General features: G+C 33.8%; 1 protein-coding gene across 1 annotated transcript; it reads right to left on the reverse strand.

Moving 5' to 3' along the window:
- Positions 1–9,051: 9,051 nt before the first annotated feature.
- Positions 9,052–10,889, reverse strand: LOC148770552 (uncharacterized). The gene is made up of 6 exons (XM_088817898.1): positions 10,871–10,889; positions 10,688–10,766; positions 10,460–10,589; positions 10,215–10,348; positions 10,000–10,123; positions 9,052–9,858 (listed from the first exon to the last, which is right to left on the reverse strand). Exons 1-6 carry the CDS (start codon positions 10,887–10,889, stop codon positions 9,052–9,054), a joined length of 1,293 nt encoding a protein of 430 aa, XP_088674024.1.
- Between the last annotated feature and the right edge of the window lie 1,386 nt (positions 10,890–12,275).

Below are 12,275 nucleotides of genomic sequence, written 5' to 3' on the forward strand. Positions count from 1 at the left end.
TGGAATGAATGGGTTTCTTTCCAAACAACACATCTATTTATGAAATAACTCGTTTCAAAACAACATATCCATTCACAAAAGGACTCTTAAATATATATAAATAAGACAAAACCTGATCAGTTTTGTACAAGAGATAATAAGACGTTTGTGATTTTCTTCCTACAACTCTTCTGTAAAAATTTCGTTTCTACATTTCTAGTTCGCCGTGGGCTTCGAATTTGTGCAAATATCGAAGTATCGGACTGTTGTATCTTGGGAGACTACCGGGAGTGACTGTTGCACCGTAGACAACCCAGAAATATTGTTTTAAGGACATTGCTTTTGCAAGCCTCAGTCGATTTTCCGTTCTTCAAATTTACGGTTAATTTCTACTCCAAGTAAGTGTAACTCTTATTTAATTATTTATGTAGATTGTTATATTTATCCAACAGCTTAGTGGTAGTGAATTAAGTGGTTTTCATTTATGATCTTTACATGCTAATTTTTCCTCTGAGTTTATGGGTTGGTTTTTAAACCACACAAAAGATATGTGGTTTTGTTTACGAGGTGTTAATTATGTACATGTCCTCACTTTGTTCAGTGGTATTATCTTAAGTGGCTTTCATTATTGTTACTGTGCTAAGTAGGTTATGTGGGTGCTGACTTTTTGAAACCGAAAAAAAAGTTGTAGGTGGTTGTGAATTACATATCTCTAAAGTCTGCACATATTATAATCATGTTATTTTGTTTGTGTTGTTATTTGAAACCACTTAATGGTCTGTGTTGTATCTCTTATTTTGGGTCTTCAGGTATGTTGTTGTGATTTGTGCCTAAATTAATTATGTGGGTTTGAAATTAAATGTCACGTGGTTATGAATTATGCATGTGCAGTTGATACAAATGTCGTGTGGTTCCTTTTTTTTTCTTCAGAATTTAAAAAAATTGTGTGTGTTTTGAATTAAGTTGTTTTGAATTGTGCAAGAATGCTTTTATTTTTTATTTTGTATTGTGTTATCCAAAATCATTTAATGTTATGTGTTGTATTGGTTATTAAACAGTTTTCATCACTGTATTGTTTTGGTGTTTGTATTAATTTTAATTAGTGTTGGGGTGTATGAATATATATTACAATATATATTCAGTTGTTTGTATACTGAGATGTGGTTGTCAATCAATAACTAACCAACGATATTTAAACTTGTTTACGTAGATTTTATCAAGAAATTGGGACAAACCATCTGACAAGAAATGACATGGACGCGACAATACGGTGGTGGATTGTGCAAAACTGTCACCTTCTTCCGTGACATGCCTCTACGACAACCACATTTAGACTGCCTGCGGAAAACACCGCTCTATCATTTTGTCATATCATTCCTTAGAAGACAGATTGCATGAATTTGTGGTTCACTATGAATTTTTAACGAATAATGGTTTACAATCTTTTCGTGACTTCATACTAATGTATACACGTAAAAAAAATTACAGTTTGTAATGTAAACTAATCACTGATCACTAATAGTTGATAACACATTATTAACTAGGTATAAACTAGAGATTTTTTGTTTTATGAAAGTAAGGAACTAAAAAACTACAAAAGTTTGAATTAATAATAATTTATGTGTTATAATCCATTTAATATGTAATAACAACTTTACATATGTTCTGACATGCCAACTGAAATATAAAATATATAGTGATATAAAATGATATTTGTTTTCCATGAAAACAAATTACAAATTAGCAGAGTGTGCCTCATGGGGACAAAATTTGAAACTGCATTATTAAATCACAAAACGCAAACTAAACGGCGTCGTATTAACGTAATTATTAATACATATAAACGAAAAGTAGAAACAAAAAATATAAGAGACGACGCATCGATCATTATGCGACCATTTTGCAAGAGTTCTTGTTATGTTTGCCCATCCCCCTACATTTGCTACACCTAATAGTACGTGGATCAATTCACCCCTACTTGAGATCCTCTTTCTCTTTGGCCTCCCGCTGCGAGTCTGATGTTCAGGTGGGTTTATCACTGCAGTTACATCATTTGTCGTCGGCTGCACAAACGGGTTTATCGCCGGTGAATAGCTTTGGATGAATGGCGATTTATGAAAACAGTGATCGATGTGTTGGTATGCACCACCCAAATGGTGAATATAATTGTGGCATCATGCACACATGGTATACCGTTTATTTGCCACATCAATTGACTATATGCTACAACAACATAACAATTGGGGAGAAAAACTCATGTGCATTCATATTAACATTATTTCGAAAAGTGAAAAACCCATGACTATTACGTACTAACATGGTTTGCGGAAAAGCACGAAAACCACTCTGTATTTTATTGAAACGATCTTACTGCATAATTAGACTCTATATCTTGTTGACGCGAAAACCACTCTGTATTTTGTTGAAAACCACGGGATTTTGCTACGTAAATGCACAATTGTACCCATAAATGGTGAAATCTGGAAATCACTCTGTATTTTATTGAAAACCACTGTTATTTTGCTACGTAATTGCATTCATATTAACATAATTTCGAACCCAGAAAAAACCATGACTATTATGGGGATCGGCTATTATGTGTGAAAACCACTATGTATTTTAAAAAGGTTCGATCGGCTATATGTAACAACCACATAACAATATCGTGGAAAAAGCAGTTGCATTCATATTAATATAATTTCGCACAAAATAAAAAACCATGAATATTATGGGTATCGGCTATTATTTGTGAACACCACTCTGTATTTTGAAAGGTTCGTTCGGCTATATGCTAACAACCACATAACAATGGCCGGGAAAAAGTAGTTGCATTCATATTAACATAATTTCGAACACACACACAAAAAAAAAAAAAAAAAAAAAAAAATGACTATTATGCACTTACAGAGTTTGCGTAAAAGCACGAAAACCAAACCACTTTGTATTTTGTTGAGACGAAACTTTCTGCTCCTACAATCGGATCAGTAAATGTGTGGAAATAATACAGATTACTTTGAAACGGTTTCTCTGTAATTAAGGGACGCAATCGTGGGATTATATGAGGATGTGTTGTTACGATATAATTGGAAAAGATATTACAATTTTTTTTTTTATTTTTTTTTTACTTCTAATCATAAAACATACGTTACTTTTAAGTTAGGGGTATAATAGTGATAATTTATTATTTAATGCTAAAATGAATTTTTCTCAAAAAGTTCTAAAATAATTGGACCTATTGTAATTAGACTTGTGTAATGGCGGGCTTTTGACAAATAATCCCCTATTATAAATTAGAAAAAACTGATTACAATAATAATTTTTTTTAAAGTATTCATGCATAAATATTTGATTTAAGGTTTTGATAATTTATCTGTGGTCTGATTCCTTATTTCACTAGATGATGAAGTTGTATTAAGTAAATTCTTGTGTCACATTCAGGAGCTTGCGGAATGGGGGTTCCGATTTAAAATTTCGTTAACATAATCAGTATGCCAATAATAAATGGGGCCACTAAAACAAATCCCATTTTTTTCTCACTTCAATACCTCGAAGTTGAAAACCAACTTTTTTATAGAAGTTTTTACAATTTTTTCTTAGTTTAAAACTATAAATAAATAAAAATTGTTAGCAAAGTACAAAAACACCCTTCATCAACCAAAATACAATTTAGACAAACAATTTTTTTATTTCTCACTTCAATACCAAGGAAAAAAAGAAAAACAAATCCTCTCTTCTTCTCCCCAAACTCAAATCCCTTAAACCCTATATTATTCATCTTCTTAAATCTTCCAAAACATCTCCAAATTCAAAAAATCAAAACCTCACAAAACTTATAAAATGAAGCTATAAGACAATAATATGGTAGTATATATGGAAAGAGAACCCATTAAGGTATGTATCCATGTTTTTTTTTTATCTTCGAAGTCGATTTTGAAGTTTTTTTTTTGAAACCCGCCGTCAATTTTCAACACATACAGGTCGATTTTTTGGTCAATTTTCGACACCAACGTGTCGAAACATAAAAAAAATAAAAAAAAAAAAAAATCGACACATACCTGTCGAAATTTCTCCCAATTTCGTAAGTATGTGTCGAAAAAACACTGTTGGTAATTTTTCTTTTTTTTTTTGTGTTTTTTCGACACATACCTGTCGAAATTGGGAGAAATTTCGACAGGTATGTTTCGATTTTTTTATTTTTTTTTCTAAATATATTTTTCGACACGTTGGTGTCGAAAATTAACCCAAAAATCGACCCATATGTGTCGAAAATTGCCGGCGAGTTTCAAAAAAAAAAACTTCAAAATCGACTTCGAAGCTCAAAAAAGACATCGATACTTAGCTTAATGTGTTCTCCTTCCATATATACTACCATATTATTGTCTTATAACTTCATTTTATAAGTTTTGTGAAATTTTAATTTCTTTAGTTTTGAGATTTTTTAGAAGGGTTTGTTGTGAGGAAGAAGAAGGAAGAGGTTGAGGGATTTGTGAAGAAGAAGATAGGTTTGAGGGATTACTGATTACAGACCAATCAGCGTATGCAATGTTATTTATAAAATTGGGTCTAAAGTAATTGCTAATCGGCTGAAAATAGTGCTGAATGACTTGATTTCTCCAACCCAATCTGCGTTTGTTCCTAACCGACTTATAACGGACAATGTCCTTGTTGCTTTTGAACTTAACCACTTTATCAAATTACACTCTAGTAGTCGTAATAATTATATGGCGATTAAACTAGATATTAGTAAAGCCTACGATCGGATCGAATGGACATTCGTGAAAAATATTCTTTCTCGCTTCGGCTTCCCCACTTCTTTTATTGACCTCGTGATGCTCTGTATTTCTTCTGTTTCTTATGCATTTATTTTCAATGGAAACAGTTTGGATCGATCAAACCATCTAGAGGACTGCGTCAAGGCGACCCACTATCGCCCTATCTTTTTATTTGTTGTGCAGAGGCGCTCATTGCTATGGTTCAAAAGGCTGTTTATGAAGGGCATCTACACGGAATTCGAGTATCTCCTTCTGCACCGGCCATGGCTAATCTTTGTTTTGCCGACGACACTCTCTTTTTCTGTGAAGCTACGGACTCGGATGCTACGACCCTTCGTTCTATCTTGGAACTATATGCGAGAACATCTGGACAAGTCGTAAATCTTGAGAAATCGACGATGAAATTCAGCCCCTCCACCCCTACTTCTACACGAGATTCAATCCATTCCATCCTTGGATTTAAGATCGTGGACCAGCATGACAGATACTTGGGGATGCCAGCTACAATGGGACGAACTAAAAAAGAGGTCTTCGGGTTCATCCGTGATCGAATTTGGACGAAGATAAAAGGCTGGGGAGAGAAGTTGTTATCTCGTGCTGGGAAAGAGGTACTTATCAAGTCAGTGCTCCAATCAATACCCACGTATATCATGAGTTGTTTCATGCTCCCAAACGGCTTGCTAAAGGAGATCGAATCAGTTATTCAACGATATTGGTGGGGCAACCGGACTTCCAGAGGGATGACGTGGACAGCATGGAAGTACTTGAGTCGACCTAAAGGATTTGGTGGCATTGGGTTTAGAGAAATGAAAAGCTTCAACTTAGCCTTACTTGCGAAACAGGCTTGGAGAATAGCAACCTGTCCGGATCTCCTCTTGACAAAAATTCTTAAGGCTAAATACTTTCCGAATGAGGATTTCCTTTCAGCGGATTTGGGCTCCCGTCCATCGGCCACTTGGAGGAGCATCCTTCTAGCTCGACCACACTTGAAAGCGGGAATGAGACAACGTATAGGAGACGACAAGAGCACTTCCATTTGGGGAGATAGTTGGCTGGTTGACGAGGGCAGCCGAAGGATTATCACAAGAAGATCAGTTCACGACCCATTCCCGAATAGCGTAGAAGACCTAATTGACCCTATCTCTCGCACGTGGAATCATGGAATCATCAATGAGGTGTTTTGGCAGGTGGACATACAGAGAATATTGGCCGTCCCGATTGGAGGAAGCTATGCATCGGACAGGCCCATTTGGCACTTCACACCACACGGCAAGTTTACGGTTAATTCTTGCTATCGGAAAATTTTGGAGAACACTACTTATGGGAGGGGGAGTAAAGACGCTGATGTGGCCTCGGACAGGGGATCATCCAACCTTAATTGGAAGCGAATATGGGGGTTGAATGTCCCACCAAAGATCCGAATTTTTCTTTGGAGAGCATGCTGGAATATTCTTCCTACGAAAGCCGAGTTATTTCGAAGAAAAATTGCAGACTCTCCGTTCTGCCCCCGATGCAATGTGTACGAGAACACATTACATATCATTCAAGAGTGTCGTGGCATGGACAAAGTCTGGTCAAATAGCCCTTTTGCGGAATTTCACCTGGACCAGGTAGCCAATTTCGGTGCTTGGTTGGAGTCCATTATGCATACACTCCCACCGAACACTCTACAGTTGGCCATTGTCGTAGCTTGGCAGGCTTGGAACAATAGAAACAACGAGATGCATGGGGAAAAGCTGCTCGAACCGGTGGATATTATTGTTCGGAGTATGTCGCTACTCTCTCTCTACCGAGAAGCAAATGTGCCGACCACTATTCTCAAGACTGAAGAACATCCGACGGAGTGGAAACCCCCGCCTCCAGGCAAGGTGAAAATCAACTTTGACGCGGCCTTTCCGGTGGGTATGGATTTTTTCACCATTGCCGTTGTCGTTCGGGACTGGCGCGGTAGTTGCATATGGTGGCATTTGGCACGTCTACCGGGACGACCCAAACCAGTGGAGGGTGAAGCAAGGGCGGCATTGGAGGCGCTTAGAAAGGCCAAGGAAGCTGGATGGAGATCAATCATTCTTGAAGGAGACTGCATTCAAATTATCGAGGCCCTCCAAAACGGTATCACCACCACAGCCTCATTTGGAGCTCTCATCGAAGATTGTCTTTTTCTCTCTTCTTCGTTTAGTTTTGTTTCATTTGATTTTGTGAAACGCTCTGGCAATAAACTAGCCAATGCTATTGCTAAGATGAACAATTCATCTTGCACTGAAGGGTCTTCCCTTCCCTCTCATTTGGCACATTATGCCTAATAATATTATTATTTTCCCTTCAAAAAAAAATATTTGTATGGTATTTATTTTCATTAAGGATATTTATGTTATTACTTATTTATTATTCAATTTTTATTTTTTTGGTATTGAAGTGAGAAAAATTTGGGATTTGTTATAGTCATTCCCATAATAAATATCTAGAGCTTCAAGTTCATGCATGCGGTCAAATCAATTGCTCATACTTACATTTTCGAAAGTTTCCGAACAAAGTTCGGCCTAATTTGTAATGTCTTCTGCAAAATAAAAATGTTCTTATTTTAAGCTTTGAAATTTAACTTCTAATATTTCGGAAAAATAATTTCATAAGTTGTTTTTTATGTTTCCGTCATAATTTGACCACTATAATGATAAATATTTTCACTAAAATACCAACAAACAATACTATTTCTTTCAAAATACATTCTCTCAATACAAACAAACATAATTTATTTCTTCACTATTTCCATAAAACTTCTTTTATCAAAACAAAATGAAATGAAGTTTCAAAAACTGGACAATATTGTATAGCCCATATATTTAATTTTTTTCGGTTAATTTCACCTACCTCTCCTCCATCAAATACTTATCGGGCCAAGAGATTTGGGCTCTGGAAGTGAGGAATTTCGCCTTTTGGTACAAGAAAACTAATTGTTCTCTCTAACATGGTTATCAACTCGGAAAATATCGGCGTATCGTTTTTCTCCCTATATCGTATCGTATCGTATCGTAAGTTATTTAACCAACTATTAAAAATAATAAAAAATATATATCCACATAATAAAAATACTATAGACATGTAAATTTTAATATTTTAAAGCCAAGCCACTCATGACTCATCTATACAATATATAAAAGTTGAATTCTACCCTTAATTGCTTGATATTTGACAATTTCAACTGGTGACATGTATACATCATATGTGGCAAATTGTTGGTTGAAAATAAATCATCAAAAAACATGTCATCATTTTTCAGAATTATAGGTAATTAAAAATATTTTATTATTTTATTTATATATTTATATCCTACCATAAGTAAAATTTTCTAAATATATCAACTTTCTTGGAAACTCTAAATATATTTATTTTTGAATTTTAATGTTAATAGTAATTAATTTCATTTGAATTTAGTTAAATTTAATTTAAAATTTCCCATTATTATAATTGAATGATTGGTGGTGTTTCCGAAATTTTGTATTTTAATTCATAAAATTTGGATTTATATTAAAAAAATTGCAGAATAAATCATTTGATACTAATATATTATACATTTTACATGAATATGACTAGATAATATGTTTTTCTTTTTTTACTAACTAGCATTTTTCCCCGTGCGATGCACGGGATATGATTACAAAAATGAAAAAATATCAATTTAATTATCTCATAACATTTGAGATATATTGATGAAAAATAGGAGATTAATAATCGTTGAAATTATAGTTAGAAAATTAGTAGAGAAAAATATTAAAAATAAATAATTACAGAAGTGTCATTATGGTAGGATTCTTCACGGGTTAATTTCAATATTGATAATTGTTAAAAATTAGAGTTAAAAAATAGTAGTATTAAAAACATTAAAATTAAATAATTACAAAAATACCATTAGGGTTTTTCTAGAGTTGCCCAGCGTTTCTTTCTTTTATATACTAGTAACTTGACCCGTGCGATGCACGGGATTGAACAAACAAACATAACAATCATTAAAAAAAACAGAAATAAAAATGTATTGAATATTTAACTGAAAAATCTAATAAAAACTATATATTGAATATTTTACTGGAAAATTTAATAAAACTCTATCCACCAAAGAATTAATCCGGCCACCAACAGAGTAGTTGTTTTCAACTCTTGACCATATGTCACCTGCACTGTAGGACAAAATGAAAGAAAAAAGAACTTTTTTATAAATTGAACATAAATGTTACAAAGCTCATTTATAAAACTTTGAAGACAAAAAATCCATATATAAATTTAACCAAATATATAAATAACTTACTTAGTTCAGATTTTGGAAAACTTCTTTATAAACGACGTTTGTAGTAGTATTTGAGGTGTTCACGTCGTTGTTACAAATAAGTATCTTCAAGCCTCTTCGACTCGTAACTCTTGAGATAGCAACATATAATTGTCCATGTGAAAACACTGGTTTCTGATGATATATACCCACGTGTTGAAGAGATTGGCCTTGACTTTTATTTACCGTCATTGCAAACGAAAGAGTGATAGGAAATTGTCGACGCTGGAATTTAAAAGGAATCCTGTTATCGGATGACGTTAGAGTCAATCGTGGAATAAACACCTTATGACCAATGTTGGTTCCTGATATAATTTTCGCTTCCAAGACTCGATTTCCTAATCTTGTGATTGACAGTCGGTTGCCATTGCACAAACCTGAAGATTTGTCTATATTTCTCAACAACATGACCGTTGGAAGACCAGAAGAATTAACGGTATTCAAAAACTCGGGCGTATGAATATCATCAGGTATGTCAATGCTTCCGTTTGCTGAACATGTACTATCAAAACTGAGATATGTCTTCATTTCCATAGGAACCAATGATAGCATGTAATCGTTTACCACGTCAACAATCTCATTTGTCGGAGCCAGTATGGCCCTGTGTTGCAAATAACTGATATCATCCATATTCTCTAAAAATGATGGGTATGTCTCATTTACAATTGAAGCAAGTGGATCAGCTGACTCTTTTATGAGTAAGTCACCAGGGATTTCAATGCTGACCACCCCGTCATTCGGATCACCTATGGTGCCATCCCCAATACTTAATATTTCGGGAACTGATTTCTATTTGGAATAGAATTTCCTTATCAATCAAAGCATTAATTTCTGCAAGACATCCTTAATTATGGTTTCCCTACAAAAAAATAAAATGGTTATTAGCCTAATGTGGATTTAAATGTACATAACTTATTACATCAACAATACCTTGTTTGATGCACCACCTAGGAGTTCTGAAGCACTTTTTCCAATTAATTGCATGACAATACGATCAAACATTACGAATGAAGTCGATCCAGTACTATCAATGGCACTCACTTGAACTCTGAACCTGTACAAAAGTATATATTTTATATACAAATTTCGAATACCAAGAGGAATGATGGTTTTCGTAAAATATTACCAAATCAAAGTATAATTACCTTGGTACAGCAGGAACAAACCCGTCATACTCTTCGCACCAATATTTCTTTGAGACAGGTTCGTCCTTCCTCACACAATTTTTACATGAAACATACCACCAATTAGCTGCCGACTCGATTTCCAGAATTTTCGCCTGTACGGATCCAACACATACCAACAATATATATATACAACAATCGATTCTTAAGCATTATATTTGTTTAATTAAAAATATATCAGATATATGTTCGACAAATCAACGTACCTTTGTACTCCCAACGCACTCATCTATGGTCATTCTATCTGCCTGGAGTGGAGCGTACGATCGAGGCAAAGAAAGTTGGGACGATAATTGACTAACTGATGGGACATAGACTTCTTCGCTCAATGCAAGCCTGTAAAATTTACAGGTATTAAAATATATAACGAATTATTATACTCAAGGTTATATATATATATTAAAAGTTGAATGATCAAATGTTAGTACATATACCTGTAGTCTAAAACTTCTTTCAAATTCGGTTCGATCAGTAGTTGTGATCCATGTCGAACATTTGACAAACTCGTGCTTCCTAAGTATGATTTTAGGTGAAATAATATACAAAAATATGCATCAATATTTTAACAAATTCCTAAATATGCATCAATATTAGGGTATGTAAATATTAACACGCACCACAATAAGTTTTAGCCATGAAACACTGAAGTATGACCACAGTAGGTCCATTTTGGTCAACATTCGTTACATATGCATCAATTTGTTCAGCAAATGCGTCCCATAAAGTACATTTAATAGTATTTTTTCTGTAATGTAAAATAAATTACTAAAAATATTATAAGAATAAATCCATATAAAAATTGTAAAAAAAAAATATAATATTTAAATTACTCTAAATCTTGCAGAATAACATCCAAAAGTTTGTTTTTCTCTACTTTTGTAGTGATCTCCTTTATATGCCCATTCTCTACCACATGGCCAATTACATTTGTACAAATAAATAAACTAAATCAAATGTACCAGAGTTATATACTGAATCAAATTGCAACATTATTTTGATTACTGAGGATTTCTACATAACCCTTGTGATACAGACGACACAAATATATTAGTGATTAATGGTAAGACAGAACAAACATTTACCAAACTAAGTTATATGAAACAATTGCGTACCAAATAGTAAATATTCATCCACATTCTTCTTTATTGTGTCGAAAGAAACGAACTTGAAGTTGGTTGTCGGAATATATTCGGCTACTAAATTAGTAACTACAGTCATTCCGACAAAATTGAGCTTAAATCTGTACGTAGATACTCTAAATGGTAAATTTGAATCACCCACCAAGAAATTTTGAAACATATAAGTTTCGCCTTCTTTCACCAATTCCTTAAATTTCATAATGAGATTTTTTTTTATGGTAGCATGAATACGCATACCCTGTTACAAAATCAATAAAATAGTTAGCTCCTACATATAGGGAATATAAAACAAAAATAAAAATAAATAAATAGAAAAGAATCCGAAAAAATAAAAACATCACCTTCTCATCCAAAAAAACCATTTCAATGCTACCCGTTTCTGTTTTTCTCCACCTATCTGGCACTAACCATAGACGAATTACCCGTACAATGATCTTCCAATTAATAGTGTTTGTATCAATTTCATGAAGCAATGAAACCTGTGTAGTTGAATTTCGTGGAGCCATAACTGCTTCAATGAATAAAAATCCTTCAATCCTTCAATGAAACAAAAATCAGGATATTTAAGTTTTCGGTGAAATTGGGCAAACGAACTGAGACCGAAACAAGTGAAAATAGATTAAATAACAGGGACCAAAGCAAGGGAACGTAAAAGAACATGGCTTTTTTTTACCTGAGGTGTTGGAGCAGCAAATACAGGGAGAGATGGAGAGAGATACAGAGAGAAATATACTTATAAAGAGTGCTTATAAAGAGTTTGTGGGGAAAACCTAAAAGATATCTACGGATCTTCTAAGATATACATATATATATTAGATTATTGTTCCCTATAAGTCTTTTGGGAAACGTGTGATAAGAAAATAGAGGAACCGTGTCATTTAAA

This window comes from Erythranthe guttata, chromosome 5 (assembly GCF_056151865.1).
Source record: "Erythranthe guttata isolate IM_541 chromosome 5, IM_541, whole genome shotgun sequence".
Taxonomy (NCBI): domain Eukaryota; kingdom Viridiplantae; phylum Streptophyta; class Magnoliopsida; order Lamiales; family Phrymaceae; genus Erythranthe; species Erythranthe guttata.

Excerpts from the sequence above, each read along its gene's own strand:
- LOC148770552 (XM_088817898.1), bottom strand. Across the intron at positions 10,349-10,459 it reads AGTGCGTTGGGAGTACAAAG|GCGAAAATTCTGGAAATCGA; the intron begins GTACGTTGATTT and ends GGATCCGTACAG. Across the intron at positions 9,859-9,999 it reads TAGGTGGTGCATCAAACAAG|AAATCAGTTCCCGAAATATT; the intron begins GTATTGTTGATG and ends TATTCCAAATAG.